Source organism: Camelus bactrianus, chromosome 19, assembly GCF_048773025.1.
Source record: "Camelus bactrianus isolate YW-2024 breed Bactrian camel chromosome 19, ASM4877302v1, whole genome shotgun sequence".
Taxonomy (NCBI): Eukaryota; Metazoa; Chordata; class Mammalia; order Artiodactyla; family Camelidae; genus Camelus; species Camelus bactrianus.
In genome coordinates this window covers 10,533,376-10,553,533 of record NC_133557.1, presented here as the reverse complement: position 1 = coordinate 10,553,533, position 20,158 = coordinate 10,533,376, and the positions used below count along the sequence as shown (strand labels likewise).

At 45.0% G+C, this 20,158-nt stretch overlaps 1 protein-coding gene and 1 pseudogene across 2 annotated transcripts in view; one reads left to right on the top strand and one right to left on the bottom strand.

The window, feature by feature from the left end:
* Positions 1 to 824: 824 nt before the first annotated feature.
* On the top strand, positions 825 to 6,397 carry LOC141574117 (putative testis-specific Y-encoded-like protein 3; annotated as a pseudogene).
* A 10,611-nt stretch (positions 6,398 to 17,008) lies between these two features.
* The window catches only part of TM9SF4 (transmembrane 9 superfamily member 4), a 50,316-nt gene continuing 47,166 nt past the window's right edge, over positions 17,009 to 20,158 (bottom strand). For both annotated transcript variants that reach the window (XM_074347117.1, XM_010960879.3), the window contains one exon: positions 17,009 to 18,986. In XM_074347117.1, coding sequence (XP_074203218.1) covers positions 18,837 to 18,986 — 150 coding nt within the window. In that variant the 3' untranslated portion in view covers positions 17,009 to 18,836. The remainder of the gene's footprint in view (positions 18,987 to 20,158) is intronic.

Genomic DNA, 20,158 nt, shown 5'->3' with positions numbered 1-20,158 from the left:
CAAGGGTTCCTGGGACATTAAGTGTTAATGTGTGTAACAAGTGGTTTGTGTACAAAGGCAGTGGGCTGGCCCTTCATCTCCTTGGCCTTCTGTTTACTTGATTATCTAACCAGTGGGTCAGATCCCTGCTGGGGCCCCCAAGGGAATCCACCTTGCCCTCTAGGGGATGCACACCCTGGAATGGGTCTGGGGGCTCAAAGCTATCTTATCCTTTGGATGGGAGGAATTGGAGGCTTTCTAGAGGAGGTAGCAAGGACTTCCAGGTGAGGGGGTGGGCTTTAGGTGTATTGACATCCATGGGCCACAAGTTTGGGAAGCTGACACCACAGGAGTGCAAATGCATTTGCAGGATCACAGCTGTAGGGGCTGGTCCATCCAAGCCCTTATCCTATCCATGCACAGACCCTGCACTTCAGACTAGAATTCACATTTATGAAATGCCTGGTACAGCGCAAGGGGTAGCCTGTGGGCCTAGGACGAGGTGAAGCAATGCCTACCCTTCAGCCTGACAGTCCCGGAGGAGCCAGCTCATTGGAGGAAACCAGGCAGAGGCCCACTTTTCTCCCTGGTTGGCAGCATTTGAGAACTTCCCCTGCCCCCCAGGTCCTTCTACTCTGACCTTGCTTTTTCCTTTTTCCTTAAGTATTTTGAGCACCTCCGTGTGCCTGACAATCAACATTCAAGTTTCATTCTGGTCAGTCTCTTGAGCCCTCTTCATATGCCTGAGCAATTTATCCGGTACAAAGCTCCAAGTGTTCTACAACTGCCCCAAAGCCTCAGTCGAGTTGGGGGAGTGTGGGCACCGAGGGGCTCCTACCTGCCCAATGCAGATTCGGGTTCCAGTAATTGCCTGGCATGGTGGCTATGATGGAAGGTTCTATCTGTCCGTGATCGGGGGTTGGGCCTGATCCCAGGTGGCCTGCTTGGAACTGTTCCTGGCTTGGTACACCCCTGCACTTCACCCCATCTCCACCGCCAGCTGCCAGTTCTGTCTGGGCGTCCGCAGTGGCAGCCCGCTGCCCCTCCACCAGCCCTCTCGCCCCTGGTAGCCAGAACCCTTGCGAATCATATCCGAAAAGGGGTGGGGGTGTGTGGGGGCGCAAGGGGGCGGAGCAAGTCAGTAAGAGAAGATCGCGCCTGCTCGCCTCCCGGGGCTCCTACAAGCCACTGAACCACCCCTCTCGCGGAACCCGCAGTGTCGACCTCGCTCCCCAAGCCCCTCAAGGCCAGAGGCTCCCGCAGGTGATGGCGGCCGAGAGTGCGGGCGGCCTGGAAAACGCCGCTCGCCCGGACCCAGCGTCTGAGACCGAGAGAACGGGGGACACGGTCAGGACACCTGACCACGCAGCCGGCCCTGGGACCTTCCCCCCTCCCCCGGAGCCCCGAGAAGCGGCCTCCGGGGCAACTGACCGGAGCCTGGAAAAACGCAGGAAGGTGGGGGGCTCGGGCTGGCACCGGCGGGAAGGCCGAGGAAGTGATGACTGAGGAGGATGCCATCTTCATGGAGGAGGCAGAAGAGGAGGTGGAGAAGCAGCAGGTTGGGGAAGGAGAAGCTGGAGGTGGGGGCGGAGGTGCAGGAAGGCCCGGGACCCCTAAACTTTGGTGGCCCAGTTGTGGACCCACTGGAAACCGTCCAGTGGGAGCTGCAGGCCATGTGTGCCCAGGCCGACAGGGCCTACCTGTGGCTGGAGCGCAGGTTTGGGCGCGTGCGCCGGCTGCACCTAGCTTCATCATTCAGAATATTCCTGGCTTTTTGGTCACTGCCTTCCTGAATCACCCGCAGCTGTCAGCCATGATCAGCCCCCGAGATGAAGACATGCACTGTTACTTGATGAATTTGGAGATGAGGGAGCTCAAGCACACCAGGACAGGCTGCAAGTTCAAGTTCAGTTTTTGGAGCAACCCCTACTTCCGGAACAAGGTGATTGTGAAGGAGTATGAGTGCAGATCCTCAGGCAGGGTGGTGTCAGTCGCAAGTCGCATCCTCTGGCACTGGGGCCAGGAACTTCCAGCTCTGGTACACAGGACCCGAGACACTGTCTGAAGCTTCTTCAGCTGGTTCTTCACAGCACAGCTTCCTGGAAGCCGACAAGGTGGCCCAGATTATTAAAGAGGACCTGTGGCCCAACCCCCTGCAGTACTACCTGCTGGGGGACAGGCCCCACAGAGCCAGGAGAGGCCTAGCAAGTCCACCCACAGAGGCCCCTTCCAGGCCCTATGGGTTCCACTCTGGCTAAGTGCTGCCCTGGGACCTGGCCCCTACACAAGACTCCCTTCTGCCTCCTCGGAACCTGGGCTTAGGCCAGCCAAGCCAGCTCTCTGCTTTCTGTTCTGTGTACTTTGACCCCTCTGGATTTAAGTGGACGCAGCTGTAAGATTGTGGCCTGCATGGCCAACGTCTTCTGTTTCCATGTAGCCTCCATGCATTACATGACTGTCACATGCTACAGTGTCTGCCCTAGCACCCAGTGCTGTGGACAGGTACTGCCATCATCTTCATGGCCTGGACCTATCTTTGATCGTGGTCTTCCCACCCAGTTTTGACACGGGCACCCGAAAGTCATTGCTAGGAGGACCAGTGCCTCTTTGAGGCCTGCTACTTCAAGGACACAACATGCTGTGCTTCATATTTATGCTGGCCCCACAGCTGGCTGTGGCAGGCTGAGTCTCATCACCCAAGGTGAAGTGGGTGCTTTTGGTGCTGGCTGTCAACCAGACTTGGACATTCCAGTGCCTCAGGACCATAGGCCAGGCTTCTGGACTGTTGGGCATCTAGCAGAATGGGCATGGGTGAGGTTAAGGTCATGAAACAGTGGGCAGTGCATTCTTTGTGATCACACTGCTCTCCTTACCCTGTGTTGGTCCTACCTCTCAGCCTGCTATTGGTTTGTGAAGTTCTGTGCTCTACTAGTGTCTGGCCATTGCCCTTCTTATGAGTTTTGCCTAGGTAGTCACCAACCTTGTTGCCTATAAGGACCTCAAGACCTGCCTATGGACCCAGGTGGACCACCTGCCAACACACAAGGGAGCCCCCAAACCCCCAGAAACTCTGCCACGCTGGCATATCTGGGCATGTGCTCCAGGCAGGGTCATTAATGGGATCCCTTCCAGAAGCCTACCTACCTGAGCCCTAGTCACTGGACACACAGAGAATCCAGATCCCCTGTCTCCACCTGTTTTTTGGCTGTCATATTGAGGGTGTTGGGGGGGAGGGGTTTCTGGTCATGGAGCCTGTCTCCACCTGCCTAGATCACATATCTTTTTAAAAATTTTCTTTAAAGTGATAGCTCAGAAACAGAAAATAAACAACTAAAGAAGCAAGGTTTTTTACAGACAGCTGAGGAGACAGGCTTTCTTGTTGAATTTGCCTCTGATTGTCTCCAGAGAGGGAGGGTTGTCCTGTAGATTGGCTGAGCTCTCTTTGCACCCATTGCACCTGTGCCCCGCCCGTTTCAGCAAAGGGTACAGCACAGAGCTGCTCAACAGAGACCAGGAAGTCTGGGCCCCCAGGGGCAGGGAGAGTTCATTGTTTTGTTTTATGCTGTGTTCTTGGAGACTAACTCTAGCCCCAACTCTACTTTCTTCTCCTTCTCCCAGGTCCAAGCTCCCATAGGATCCTGTAGGTACAAGAGCTTAGCTGTACCTCCTTCCAAGACCCCTCTCCCTATCTCCATCTCATTTGTTGGGAGTGACCATACCCAAGCCCTTTCCCATGGAAGGACTTGTCTTCTGCTCCTGAGGACCTGGGGAGGCTTTGACACAAACTAAAGGGGCAGCTGCTCTAGGCAGAGAAGTGCAGCAGAGGCCAGAGCCAGCTGGAAAGGCAGGGGTGGCAGAAAGCCTGTGAGGTGCAGGGAGGGGAGCCCCCTGTCTTCCTAACTTCTTGGATTCACCAATACGTTTTTTAAAATTAGAAGAACTAATAACAGAACACTGCAACTCAGTCCAGGTTTGACCTTGTGTTTGTAGAAAAATGCTATGTTTTTCACTTCACAGATTTTAATAAAGACCCTATGCATCCCCTTCTCTGTTTCTGTCCGCTGGGGCAATTGAGCTATCCAGGCCTGCTTGTTGCTTTTAGCTGAGAACATTTACCAGGAACATCAACGTAATTTTTCTATGCCATTTAGAAACTTACGTGACTATTCACGATTGTTATTAAGTTGTGGCCTGTTAATATAACACTGAATTTAGAAGCCGTTTGAATAAGATGGTTTTGTAGGACTTAAGACTGGAAATTGTTACCATGTTCTGTGAGGCTAACCTCCAGAAAGAAATCTGTAACCCTGATGGTCTTGATGACCTGTGCCCCAGCGGCTGTGTTGTAATTGACATCACTGTAACTGACAACTCTGCTTCTAGACAGAAATAGTCATGAGGTGGCTTTGTCCAATCAGAAGAGGATTCATGGCACTCTGCCTTCTACTGCATGATGAAAAAATAAAAATCTTTCAGTCTGGGGGAAAAATAACTTAGATCATGTTACTCCTCCCTCCAAAACCCTCCACTGGCAGGAAAAAGAAGTCCTAATTCCTTATCACGGCTGACCAGTTCCATCATTTTCTGGTCTCTGCTTACATATCCCATTAATCTCCCTTCACTCCCCCAACACTCGCCTCTTTGCTGCTCTTTAAACACTAATTAAGTTATGACCTCAGGATTTTTGCACTTGCTTTTCTCTGGGATTTCCTTCCTGCAGATATTCTCATCTCTGGCTCTATCAATCCCTTCAGGCCTCCGTTAAACACTTCTTCTGAGGCCTTTCCTGCCCAGCCTGCCTAAGTCATCCTCTACCCCTTCACATCGCTTGTCCCCCCCCACCCTCCGTGACTTCCTCCCTGTCCCTGGTAGCCTTCTGAAGTGATTTTGTTTTCCTCTTTTACTTCTCCCTCTAACGTGTCAGAAGGACAGGGACCTGTCTGCTGCTTTGCCCCATGTGCACCTCAAAATTTACTTGTGTGAAGTGAATGTCTATCCAAATGTGTCAAGGCATTGTGCTCAGCCCTGACAACATGGTTCCTGCCCAAAGGATTTCAGGTGGGAAGAGAAGTGTGGGGACAATGAAGGGTGACTGAGTAATTTGTCTTTAGCTGGAACACATCTGGGAGTGAGAGTGAAAGGGACACTACTAATAATTACACCAGGACAAGAGGCCTGTTACGTAACAGTCACCCCAGAGACAGAACCAGTAAGAGCAGCTTGGCATACAGCTTTTCCAACTGTGTGTGATGTGGGATCAGAGGGTGGAGACTTCTCTGAAGCTGGGACACTGGAGCAGGGCTTTGATGAATGGGCAGTAGTTTAGAAAGTGGGCCTGGAGAAGGGAATTCCTGACAGAGGAAACAGCGTGACCAAACGCGCTGGAATAGAAAATGCATGATGTTTAAAAAAAAAAAGAAGAAAAAAAAAATTTTAAAAAGAAAATGCATTATGTGTGGCTGCTCAGGAGAGGCAAGGCTGAATGGGTACATTAAGGTCATTTTCTGGAAACAGGACTTCTGAATGCAAAGCCAAAGCACTGTTCTGTGGATAGTGGGGAGGGGTATCACATGTGTTTCAGAGGTGGGAAACCTCATAGGGAAGCTGGAGGCAAGGGGAGGGCAGTGTCTGCAACTCCAGCTCTCCAGTATCTTCAGTTTGAATCTTTTCCCTTTGTCCAGGCTGGAGTTCTTCCAGGAAGCCCTCCATGATTGCCCTAGCCCACAACGATCTCTGCCACCTCTCAAGGAGACGTAGAACCCAAAATTTGGACACCAGTGCCTGGCTGCGTTGTACCCTCTGGGGTACTCTTCTGTGCGAAACACCTGTCCCTAATGCTCGCAGGGGAATCAGGGTGAGCCTGAAAGCAGCCTCATGATCCTGGAAACCCCTTGTGGTTTGCCTGCTCTGCACCTGGTATTTGGCAAGGTGCACTTTGGCTCCTGCAGCAAATTGGGGCCGAGCTGTGTCCTACATGTTCTCAGTTAGGCCTTCAATAGTGGTGCTTACCATGACACATGCTCACCTGATCTTTCTGCTGCACGGCCAGTGGTAAGGTTCCTTCATGCTGTGACTGGCCTCAGCAAGGGGCCTTGGCAGCCGTGGGTCTCAGTGCTCTTCTGGCGCCTGAGTCTCATCCTCAGAATGAGACCACACCTGCTTGCTCATTTATTCAGGTCCTGAGTCACTCATTTGTGTATGCATACATCTTAGCATCCTCTGTACTGGACATTAGGGGCACAAGATGACTATTCAGGTCTCTGCCCTCACTGAGCTCAAGAGTCCAACGATGAGGCTGAAAACAGTAACAATAACCCCCCGACACTTAGTGAGGACGTACTATGTACCAGGGGCTTACATGGATACAGCAGCCAGAGCGGCTCTTTAAACCTGAGTCTGGTCACATCTTTCTTCTGCTCCAAACCCTCCAACAGCTCTGATCACACACAAAAGGGAAAGCCAATGTGCTCCTTGTGGCTTGCAAGACCTCCAAGATCCTACCTTGTCACCTCTCCAACTTCACCTCTTACGCCTCTCTTCCCCGAATCACTTTCCAGCAACACCAAACTCCTGTTAGTCTTCAAACTTGGCTCAAAACCATGCCTGGAACTTTCTCTAGATATTGGCATGGCAGACTCCTTGGTTCATTAAAGGTTCTCAGCTCACCTGTTACAATTTCACCACCTCAAGGAGGCCTTCCCTGACCACCCTTTCTGAAAACCACCCTCTCCTTTCTCTGACTTGGATTTTATTACAGCACTTACAACCATCTGACATTATAATCTATATTGATTTATTGATCTGCCTTTTCCTCCACATTCACTGGGACTTTGTTTTATTCACTGCTGAATACCTTTCACCTAGAATAGTGCCCAGCACAGCTGGGGGCTCAGTAACTCTGGAATGAATGCTTCACATCCTCAGGGTTCTGGAGGCTCTAACTGGTGGGCAAGGGGGAGACGATCTCTAGGGATAGGAACTCTGTATGGCCCAAAGCAGCCCTTTTTGTCCCTGGACTCGAGGAGGTACTTCTGGGCCCATTCATGGTCCACCTGGCTTAGACAGGCTCCAAGGGTAGAGGGAGGAGGTCAGGGCATGGAGGGGCTCCCTACTCTGGAGTGAAGAGCAGACACGAGCCTCTCTGGCCCCAGGTTTGCTCGCCTCTGCTTTCAGAGGTTTGCCCTGTTAGGTGGTCCTGGGAAGGAACTTTGGACAAGTTCTTTTCAAACTATAGCAATTAGTTGTTACCTATAATCACCCTGAGTACAGCTTGGGGGACTCTGATATTTTCCTCCAAGGACACAATTTTAGCACACAAATTCAAGAAAATCTCTGGTATCTGCTTGCCCTTGCTCAGCAGGAGAACTAAATGTTGACCTGGGCCGGTGAACGTTGAGGCCCCCACCTCACAGGCCCCACCATCAGAGCTGCCTCTGGACCTTAAGAGCAGGGGCTGTGGGGAGCAGGCACCAGCCGGAAGGCTGATGGGCCTCCATGCTCTTGATTCCCTACTGTGATTCCCTTGGGCACATCTTTTCACAGCTCCAGTTTCTCACCTAAAGGAGAACCTGGAATTCCTTAGCAGGAGAACGGACTCCCTCCAGGTGCCTCCCCCTCCCCATACATCTCTGGCCCTCTAGGTGGCTGGCTCAGTGACAGTGTTTTTGGTTGCATCTAACAGAAACACAAGTGTTTTGGGGTTTTTTTGGGGGGGGTGGGGGGAGGTAATTAGGTTTATTTATTTATTTATTCTTAGAGGAGGTACCGGGGATTGAACCCAGAACCTCATGCATGCTAAGCATGCACTCTACCACTTGTGCTATACCCTCCCCGCAGATACTCTAAGTTTAACTGACTTAAACAAGAGATTTTTTTTTCCTTACGTGAATATCCAGAGGCGAGATGGGCTTTGGGGATGTTTGATTCAGCAGCTCAGTGATGTCTTCAGGGCCTTGGGCCTTCTTCTCTGATCTGCTGTCCTTCCTGTTGGCTCCATTCTCAGGTTGGTGCCAAAATGGTGGCAGTAGCTCCAAGAGTCACTTTGGGATATGGCAACTCCAGAGAAGGCCAACTGTTTCTCCCCCTGACTCGCTTAAAATGGAGGAGAACTTTCCTAGCAGCCCCTCTAGACTTTCCAGGTCCTGAATCCAATTGGCTAGAACTGGGTACCATGTTGGCTCTTGAATCAGTTATTGGCAAGGGGGAGCATGGTACCACAACTTACTTGCACCAACCATCAGGGGTGAAATGGATGTCTGCCCACAGTGTCCAGTGGGAGAGCTAAGACCATCATCTCTAGGAGCTCACAGTCATAATTCAGCTCTCCTCTTGGACCCAAGCAGATGGCACGTTCACCCTGTGATGGCCCTCAGGGTTAGAAGGTGCTGACTTCTAGGCTAGCAGAGGTTCAGTTGCAAGGTTTCTGGACCTAGCATTCCTTAAGTCCAGCCAAGTCACTGCCAAACTTAGATTCCTAGGAGTTAGGCCCTTTAGACTTGGGTGAGGAGGGAGTAACTGACTGAACACCTACTGTGGTATCCCCTTTCCGTAATAGAACTCACACGGCCCTTCACAGAAACGCTGTGATCTTACTGGTTAAAAAGGGAGCAGTAGAGACTTGTTTTTAGCCAAGATGGAATAACAGGGATAAAATTTATCCTCCCACCTGAAACAACCAGAGAAACCAAACAAAATATATGAAACAGTGGTTTTCAAGGCTTGGGACATTGACTGATAAAGGACAATGATCCCAGACAGATGGGAAACAAATGCGGTAAGCCCTATGATTGCCCCAGCTCCCTGCCTTGAGAGAGCTTTCAGGCGTCAGCATAAGGGGGGGACTGAAGCAGAGCCCACCGCACTCTCTGAGTTGAAGAGATGGTGCTGAGAGCCTGGGGGAATCAATGTAATAAGAGTTCAGAAATGGGCAGAAGTTCTGAGTAGACATTTTTCTAAGGAAGACATACAGATGGCCAACAGGTACATGAAAGGATGCTCATCACTAATTAGCAGGAAAATGCAAATCAAAACCACAATGAGATATCACCTCACATCTGTTAGAATGGCTATTATCAAAAAGACAAGAAATAACAAGTGTTGGCAAGGATGTGGAGAAAAGAGAACACTTGTGCGCTGTTGCTGTGAGTATAAATTGGTGCAGCCACTATGGAAAACAATATGGAGGCTCCTCAAGAAATGAAATGTAGAACTATCATATGATTCAGCAATTCAATTTTTGAGTATTTATCCAAATAAAAACATTAACTCAAAAAGACATATATCCCCATGTTCACTGCAGCATTATTTACAATAAGGAAGATATGGAAACAATCTAAGTGTCCAATGACGGATGAATGAATGAAGAAATTGTGGTGCATATACACACAATGGAACATTAACCCAGCCATAAAAGATTAAATCTCACCATGTGCAACAATATGGTTGGAACTTGAGAATATTATACTAAGTGAATAAATCAGACAGAGAAAGACAAATACCATATGATCGCTCTTAGAGGTCAAATCTAAAAAAAGGAAAAGAACAAAGAAACAAAAACAAACTCATAGATACAGAGAACAGACTGGTGGTTGCCAGAAGCATGAGGGAGTGCAAGAAATGAGTGAATGCGGTTAAAAGCTAACAAGAAAAAGAGAGGGGGAGAGAGTGGGAGAGAGAGAAAGGAGTTCATAAGAGGATGTGAGAGAGAGAGAGCGAGCACGCGAGTGAGCAAGAGAGAGCAAGCTATAGCTCTTTGTATACAAAGAGAAACCCCTGGAAATCTTCAGAGCGTCCCCTTATGTATTCATCAGGACAGTGATCAAAACAAGTGTGTGAGGAAACTACCTGAAGTCAAGTAAAGAACCAACAGGACAAATGAAAGGGAATAGTGCCCAGTGCTCACTTGAGTGGGGAATAGTGTCTGTTCCCATCAGCCATGGCACTGGGGAGAACATCATGGAGTTTGGGGATAATACTCGGAGAAGTCTTGCCTCAATAGTGGCCAATAATTAGCATGGAGCTGGAAGTGCCTAAAAAATCTTATGAGCAAGACCCAAAAGGATTAAACTGTTGCCAAGTAACTTAACTGTCCCAGAACAAAGCTCAAGTGGGTTTACAGGATTACAAAAATATCCAGCACTTAACAAGGTAAAACTCTCAACATCTGGCATTCAGTCAAAGACTATCAAGCCTATAAAGTGGAAGGCAACCTGATCCATGATGAGGAAAATAAGCAATCAAACTCAACCTCAACTGAAACAGATGTTAAAATGAGCAGATAAGTAACATGAAAAGTTATCATTGTAAAGGGAAGATATAGATCAGTGGTAGAGTGCCTGTGTGTACGAAGTCTGGGGTTCAATCCCCAGTACCTCTATTAAAAAGAAAAAAAGTTATAATCGTATACCTTATGGTTAAAACGACTCTCACACATATGGTCAAATGATTTTTGACAAAGGTGCCAAGATCATTCAACAGGGAAAGAACAGTCTTTTCAACAAAGCCTGGAAAACTGGATACCTCCATGCAAAAGAATTAAGTTGGACTCTTACACCACAAACAAAAATTAACTCAAAATCGATCAAAGACTTAAATGTAAGACTTAAAACTATAAAATTTTAGAAGAAAACATAGAGGAAAAGCTTCATGATACTGAATTTGGCAATGATTTCTGAGATATGACACCAGAAACACAGGCAACAACAACAAAAAAGATAAAATGAGCTTCATCAAAATCAAACTTTTGTACATCAAAGGACACTATCAACAGAATAAACAGGCAACTCACAAGATGGGAGAAAATATTTTACAATTCATGTATCTGATAAGGGTTTAATATCCAGAATATATAAAGAAATTCTACAACTCAATAACAACTCTAAACAACTCAAAAAATAGGTACGTGAATAGACATTTCTCCAAAGAAGATATTCACATAGCTAATCAGCACTGAAAAGATGCTCAACATCATTAATCATTAGGTAAATGCAAATCAAAAGCACGGTTTACCACTTCACATCCACTAGGATGGATGGGTATTTTCAAAAAACAGAAAATAACAGTATTGGTGCAGATGTGGGGAAACTGGAATTTTCACATATCGCTGGCAGGAATGTAAATGATACTGCCACTGTGTAAAACAGAATGGTGGCTCCTCAAAAAAATTAAATATAAAATTATCATAAGATCTAGCAATTGCACTACTAGGAATATACCCAGAGGAATCGAAAACAAAGACTTGAACAGATATTTGTACACCGTTGTTTGTAGCAGCATTATCCACAATAGCCAAAAGGTGAAAACAACCACTCGTGGATGAATGGATAAGCAAAATGTGGTATAGACATACAACTGAATATTCAACAGTGAAATTCTGATATATGCTTCAATGTGCATAGGCCTTCAAGATAGTATGCTAAATAAAATAGGCCAAACACAAAAGGACAAATACTGTCTGATTCCACTATAGTAGTCAAATTTTTAGAGACAGAAACCAACAGTGGTTACCAAAAGCTGGGGAGAGAAGAGAATGGGGGAGTTAATGCTTAACGGATATAGAGCTTCAGTTTGGGATGATGAAAAACCTCTGGAGATGGTTGGTGATGATCACACAGCGGTTGCACAAATTATGCTGCACAATTTGTGAATGTACTTAATAACTCTGAATTATATACTTTATTTTTATTTTTTTTTAAACTTTTTTTTATTGAGTTATAGTCATTTTACAATGTTGTGTCAAATTCCAGTGTAGAGCAATCTGAATTATATACTTTAAAATGGTTAAAGTGGTGAAGTTTATGTTACATGTATTTTACACAATAAAAAGTTTAGAGTTATGGAAACAGTTAAAAAAAAAAAAAAGACCTAAATCAAATTTTTATAGTTGCAAAAGACAATGTCTAAGATGAAAACCACTGGGTGGGATAAATGACAGAGTAGACATGGCAGGAGATTAGTGAATATAAAGGCATAGCAATAGGAACTATCTGAAATGAAACACAGAAAAAAGAATTTAAAAAAGAAAAAAGGAAAATGAAAAGAGCATTAATGGGTGGGACATCGGTGGTGAAACAACTTCAAGCAGCCATACCTACAGGTAATCAGAATCACTGAAGGAAAGGAGAGAGATGGGGGGAGAAAAAATATTTGAAGAAAATGACCTAAATTTTTCCAAACTTACTGAAAACAATAAACACACAGTTCTAAGAAGCTCAATGTACCTTAAATACAAGAAATGTGAAGAAAACTATACCAATGCATCCATACTCAAATAGTTCAAAATCACTAACACAGTAAAAGCAACCAGAGAGAAAAGACTTGTTACACACAGAGGAGTTAAAAAGCAGGATATCAGATCTGTTGCTGGAAGCAATGCAAGCAATACAACAGTAGAGTAACATCTTTAAAGCACTAGGAAAGAGAAAATGTCAACCTAGAATTCTATACCCAGCAAAAATATCTTTCAATAACAAAGATAAAATTGAAACATTTTAGATATACAAAAACTGGAAGAATTCATCATCAGTAGATCCTTACTACATGAAATGTTATAAGATATCTTGCAGGTGGATGGAAAGTCATACCAAATGGACATCTGGGTCTACACAAAGGAATGAAGATCACTAGAAATAGTAACTATGTGGGTACATATGTAATATTTTTTTCTTAGTATTTAAGTTCTCCAAAGACAACTGTTTCAATAAAAACAACAACAGCACATTGTAGGGTTTATAACATATGTAAAAGTAAAAAGGAATGACAATCATAATATAAAGGCTGGTAAGGGAGAAATGGAAGTATAGTACTGTTAAGATTCTTATATGTGAAGTGGTGTAATATCACTTGAAGGTAGACTGTAATAAGTTAAAGACATACACTAGAAACCCTAAAGTAATTACTGAAATATCAAAACAAAGTTATAGCCAATAAACCTATGAAGGAAATTAAAATGAAAAGCATACTTAATTTATCCAAAAGAAGACAAAAGAAGAGGAAAAAAGAAACAACATGGGTGAAAACAGGGAACAAATGGCAAGATTATAGACTTAAACCTAGCCAAATCAATACTCATATTAAATATAAATGATTTAAACACTCCAATTAAAAAGCAGAGATTGTTAGACTACATAAAAAGCAAAACCAAACTATATGCTGCCTATAAGAAATACATTTTAAATATAAAAATGTAAATAAGCTAAAAGTAAAAAAATGGAAAAAGATATAATGTGCTAGCATTAGTTAAAGTGGGATTGACGATATTAATAACAAAGTAGATTTCTAAGCAATGACTATTACTGGGGATAAATTCATCCAAAGTACAATATGAATCGAGCAGTTTTCAAAATAAGCACAGCAAAAACATAACTGCAAGGAGAAATATACAAATCTACAGTTATAGTCAAGAGATTTCAATACCCCTCTCTCAATCATTGATAAAACAAGCAGGCAGAAAATCAGCAATCATATCATAGACTTGAACAACCCTATCAACCAACTTGACCTAATTGACATTTATATAACACTCTACCCAAGAACATCTGAATACCCATTCTTTTCAAGCATATATGGAACATTTACTAAGATAGATCATATTTTGGACTAGAAAATAAGTCTCAATAAATTCAAAAGGATTCAAGTCATATGAAATCTCTGCCCCAATAGAATTAAATTAGAAATCAATAACAGAAATATCCTTGAAAAAAATCCCTTAATACTTGGAAACTAAATAACACTTGTAAATAACACATGAATAAAAAAAATCAAATGGAAATTATAAAGTATCTTGAACCAAATGACAATGAAAACACAACATGACAGCATTTCTGGGATCTTGCTAAAGCAGTACTTAGGAAGAAATTTATCAACACCTATATTGGAAAAAAAGAAAAAGACTTCAAATAAATGGCCTCAGTTTCCACCTTCAGAAACTAGAATGGAGCAAATTAAAGAGAGATGTTCACTCTCACCATTCAGCACTGTATTAGAGGTTGTAGCCAGTGCAATAAAGCAAGTAAAAGAAATAGAGGCATCCAGACTGGAAAGGAAGAAGTAAAATTGTCTTTATTTACGGAAAATATAATCACCTATGTATAAATTTGATAGACTATACCAAAAAAAAAGCTACTAGAATAAGTAATTTAGCAAGGTTTAAGGATATAAGATCAATATATAAAACCCAATTATATTTCTAATACTAGCAATGAAAAATCAGAAATTAAAAAAAATACCACTTATAATGGCATCAAAAATTTGAAATATCTACGAATAAATCTGACAAAAAGATGCAAAAGACCTATACACTGAAGAGTATAAAATGTGGCTGAGCAAAATTAAAGATTAAATAAATGGAGAGATATAAGTTGTTGAGGGTTCAGAAGATTCAACATTGTTATGATGTCAATTCTTCCCAAATTGATCTATATAGTTTACAGAATCCCAAATGAAATTCCAGATTTTTTTGTAGAAATTGACAAGATGGTTTAAAAATTCATATGGAAATCAAAAGGCTTAGAAACTCTGAAAAAGAACAAAGCTGGAGGGCTAATGACAACTGATTCTAAGAGTTATTATAAAGCTACAGTAATAAAAAGTGTGGTATTAGGAAAAAGTGGACAGAACAATGGAACAGAATGGAAATTCTACAAATGAATCCACACATATGGGCAACTGATTTTTGTCAAATACACAAAGAGAAAAGATAAGCTTTTCAAGAAATGGTAAAAAAAAAAAAATGAACTTGGATCCATATGTTGCATCATATACTAAAATTACCTCAAAATGGATCATAGACCTAAACATAAAACCTAAAACTATGAAACTCCTAAAAAAAAAAAAAAAAAAAAAAGAGAGAAGTCATCATGACCTTCAGTTAGGCAAAGATGTCTTAGATATGACACCAAAACCAAAATCCACAGAACAAATTGATAATTTGACTTTTTCAAAATTAAAAAATTCTGCTCTTCAAAAGACACTATTAAGAGAAGGAAAACACAAGCCACAGACTGGGAGAAAATCTTTGCAACTTATATATTGTATGCAGAGTACATAAAGAATTCTCAAAACTTAAGCAACTTAAAAAAATGGGAGAAAGATCTGAACAGATACTTCATCAAAGAAGATACATGGATGACAGATAAGCACATGAAATGATGCTCAATAAAGTTGTCACTAGGGATATGTAAACTGAAATCACAATGAGCTATTATTATGCACCTGTTAGAATGGCTAAAATTAAAAAGATTAACCACAGCAAGTGCTAGAACGTGGAACAACTGGAACTCCCATACACTGCTGATGGGAATGTAAAACGATACAACCACATGGAAAAGAGCTTGGCAGTTTAAACTGTACAACTACCACATGATCCAGCCTTTTCACTGCTTTACTTATTCACAGCAACTTTATTTGTAATAGCCAAAACCTGAAACCCAAATGTCCATCAACAGCTGAGTAGATAAATTATGATATGGCCATACAGTGGGATTTCATATACCCAGAAATATAAAAGAATGAACTACTGATACACATAACAACATGGATGAACCTCAAAACAGTTATGCTGAATGAAAAAAGGCAAAAGAGCATACATCCTATACGGTTTCATTTATATAAAGCCCTAGGAATTGTAAACTGATCTCTAGTGACAGAAAGCAGATCAGTGATTTCTTGGGGATGGTGAGAGACTAGAGGGCAGGATTACAAATGACATGAGGAAACTTCAGTTAAGAATGTTCACTATCTTGATTGTGGTGATAGTTTCATGGAATATATATGTCAATACTTATCAAATTGTGTTTATTTTATGTCAACTATAATTGTACACATATACACATAAGAAGTGTTCTTTTTAAAAGGCAGCTATAGCAGTGGCTGGAAGAACAGGTTTTGGAGTCTGGCTGCTTCGGTTGAGCACTACCCCAGCACTCACCTGCCATGGGACCCCCAGCAGGCTACCTCAACTACTGGTGCCTGTTACCTCCTTTGCAAAAAGGGGTTAATAACAGAACCTGCCTCAGAGGATCTCACTCAAGTAGAGTAAATGGGCTAACACAAGGACAGTGTTTTTAACAGTGTGTGGAACACAGGAATTATTTCATGAATGGTAAACAGCACCACTGCAGATGAGGAAACTGAGGCTTCGAGTTGGAGAGTGGGTATAATAGGCAACTGTTGTTTTGTTTGCTTTGCATCCCTTACTGTGGGGAGTCATTCTTTCCTCATCACCTGTTCCATGTGATTCTGGTAGGGCTGAAATTCAAATTCACAGTATCCAGTACCCTTGAAGTATGCAGCCTGTAATGGTACTCTGTCCCCCTGGATATAGTGACTGGTGCAAGATGTCCAAGCAGTAATCCAAGCTGGGCCCATCAGAGCCCTTTCCTGAGATTTATCTACACGAATATACTGACGTAGGGAAGGAGATGTCTTTCCTTTTCCTCTGGGCTTTCCAAACTGGCTAACGTAAGTTAGAGTCATCTGTGCCATGTCCTCCCTGCTTCCCCCAAAGGAAAGAAGACTGTCGACAATGGGACAAAATGGTACAGAGCAGCACAGTGGAGAAAGGGAGAATCTTAAGGTTATCCTTTGTGCCCCTGGATCTATCCAGAACTGAAACCAAACCACTCCTTTTCTTGATGACTTATGAGTCAATTCTTGGGGCTTAAGCCAGTGTGACCCATGTTTCCACTGCCTGTAACTGGAGTCCTTCATGACAGAGCGGTGAAGTGAATTAGCAGTAAAATAGTGGCGCTGGGAATCTTCAAAACCAGGGCTCACTTCTACCAAAGCTCACACCTGATTGCCAATTCCTACTTGCAGGACCAGAGAGGCGCATGCTTGTGGTTCAGTACGGAGGGGCTGAGTGGATGGGAGAGGCTAAGGACTTGCACCAGGCAGGGGAACAGCAATGGCCTAGGTCCTAGAAAGCCTGACAAGAGACTGAGTTTTGAGGAAAACCACTCAGCTCATCCCATTTGGGGAATCTGTCTCATCTCAGACCCCTAACTCTTGTAAGAGATTCAAGAGACATGACAACAGGACAATGGCATATTTATTTACAATTGGACCAAAAAAAGGCATACAGGCATTTTTCAATTAAAAATAATGATGATGATGATTTAAAAAGTCAGAAAAATTGATGATGTTTGAACTCTTTATGAGGAGTCTGTTTCTCCACTCCCCTCAAAGAGAGAATCTCTTAGGGAAAAAATCTAATATTTGAGTGAACAAAAGACTCCATTATACTCTACTGCTTGGGTTCCCTTTTCTCCAACCTGATTCTTGGTGGACACCACTTGGCACTGTGGTGTCACTGTGAGGCAAGATTGAGAAGATCACTGGTTTGGTTGGTGGAGCTGGTGGGGGCTGCTGGAAGAATCTGGGGAGATGAGGTGTGAGAGGGTGGGGTGTTCCTAGCTTAGCCAGCAACCTGAGCTTTGTCTTGCCATGGGGGTCCTATGGGACTGGAGCAAGGGTGAGTGGCTGTTTCTTAAACTCTAATCCCAGGGTTGGTTTGGTCTCCTGCAACTTAAGAGCAAATGTCTGTGACATGCATGGGTGGGTAGGGGGGTTAGGAAGAGTGGGCGTTGACAGAGGAGCAGCCAGGCCTGCATGTTAGCTGCTCTCTCTGACTTAGGCTCCTTGCCTATTCCTGGGAATTGGGGAAGGAATTACAGAACTTACCTTCCATCTTCCTCCTCACAAGCAGTGTTCTGGGTGTTCCCCAAAGGAAGCAAGAACTCAGAAAGGAGGTGGAAGTGGAGGGGAGGGGTCTGGCTAAAAGAACTGTGTATGGGCACTGAGGCTGGGGGATGTCAGGGAGAGAATGCCTCTTCCCAAGCCACCTAAAGGAGGGAATCTGAGGTCTCCAGGCCTTGTCCTGCCCTGGAAGTGGGGAAAGAGAGGGCCCACCATCAGCACATTTTGCAAAGAGCAGCAACCCCCAACCCAGGAAGGACCTGAGGAACAATCCTGATGGGTGAGGACCTTCATCCTAGACACACACGTGGATGCTTGGCTTGGCTTTGGAAATACTTGGCCCCGGATCCAGGGTTTCTTGGCACGAAAATTCATTGCAAGTCTCTTCTCTGGTCCAGCAAACTCTCGCTGCTCTGAGCAAGGGCAATTCCTGCTGTCCTGGGGCACTGTACACCAGTACTTCTTGGGGATTTCCTTGTAGCAACCAAGACTTGACCTTGCTCCCAGTGACAAGATGACCTGGAGGCCTGGCGGGGAGCCCTGCCTTGAGCAGCTCTGGGAGGAGGCTGGGGAGGAGAGAAGAGGTAGGGAAAGGGGCTGGAAGAGGCTGGTTGACACTGAGGATGCATGTCCGGGCTAGAGCTGTGCTTTGTCGCGGCATCAATGGTGAGGACGGGCAGTGAGAGGCTCAGAAACCTCACTGAAGCCCGGAAGGCCCGGCGTTTCATCTTCCAGTTAGTCGTGGGGTGGCCAACAGCCCTGAGGAACTGAGGTGGAGACAGTGACCAAAACCCAGTGTCTCGGTGGATTTATCCATCCTGGATCCACTTGTTAAAAAACTAAGGGAAAAAAACCCCAAACCAAAAATAAACCTGAATAAAACAGGTCCGAGAGTTCCTGATGGAGGGAACTTTCTTAGCACTGAAGAAAAACAACCCACAAAAAACTCATCTCCCACAAAACTGGAATAAGATGATGAAGAAAAATGCAAGATTTATCTACAGGCCCTCCCGCCCCCCACGCAGCCCCAGGATCCAGGAACACTGTGCCAGGAGTTACATTCCAAACGAGCAGGAGTTACTTTATTTTACGTGCCTGCAGTTCCCCACGTAGGGTGGCTTCCTGTCCGTGGATGGAGTGGGCCGGGCCATGGTCCACCCCCTTCAGTCTATCTTCACAGCAGCATAGATCTTGCGGACAAACATGTAGGCTGCATAGAAGCCGATGGTGCCCGTGAGGAGCCAGAAGGACAGGACCATGAGGGCCGTGTAGCCAAAGTAGAGGAGAGAGGGAATGAACTCCACGATGTCCAGCTGGGGCACGAGCGGGGGCGAGAAGAGAGGGTGGACGCTTAGTGCCAGCCTGCCATGGCCAACTGGGTGTCCCCCTGCCATCTCACTGATCTCATGGTGAGTCTGAAGCCTGAAAAGGGCCAGGGGCTTGCCCTCAGGTGGGCACCAAGGGACAGTGAGCTCATAGCTGTGGTGAACCTTCAGTACCAGGGCCCGTGCACCGCCTTAGATGCTCACGATCACCATGGTAGGTTATTAACCCATTTTACAGATGGCGCACAAAGGGGTTAAACAACACCCACAGTTACACAGCTAGGAAGTAGAAAGTGCTGGGATCTGAACCCCAGGCTAGAGGGCTAGGAGCCCAAAGCCCAATTCCACTGACCCAGGCCATTTCTTGTGGGGGTGGGAAGGGCTTGGGAGCTCACTGGGAGACAGGGCTGACTCAGGGGCCAGGGCCAGAATGCTCTAAGCAGCCACAGCTCTGTCACTTCTTCACCCTCCACAGTCCCCAGAACAGTACAGGGATATTCCTGGATGGCTGGAGGAGAAAGGTGTCAGGGCTCCTGACTTTAGGACCAGAGAGCTACCATGAGCCTGTCTCAGCCTATGGTCCTCTCCGCCTGAGTATGCTCTGTCACTTTTGTTGGTAAAATCCCTCATGGGGATTTTATCTTGGAGCAGTTGGACTCCTTTGTAGAGTTCAGAAGCCCGGGCAGGGATACTAGGGAATCTGCGGTGTGGTGGTGTTTGCTAGGCCAAGTGGAGCTAATTTGGAACCTTGGTATCAAGACTTGCCCAGCACACCAGGGCCTGAACGGGGCCTGTTTCAGGGCTCATGGGCAGACACATGGTCACAAAATGCCAGGAGCCCAGAGGAAAATGAGGAAAACAATAAGGGTCACTGTTGAGACCATTTCCCTTAAGTCAAATATTCTCAATCTAGGGGTGAAGGCCATGTTTTCTGGCTCAGCCTCCCATCTCTCCTTTTACAAGCTTCCTTGTGGCTGGAGATAGGGGAAGGGGGGGGAGGGGGAGGAGGGGAAAGGGCAGTGCTAAATCCAGTGGTAAAAACCAGGAAAGGGATGGAGCAAAAAAGCAGCACTAGAAAAGCTCCTTAGAGTTCAGACAGGCCAAGGCCATCGTTTTACAGACACGGCTCTGGGGCTGAAGGAGGTTTTTAGAACAGAGAA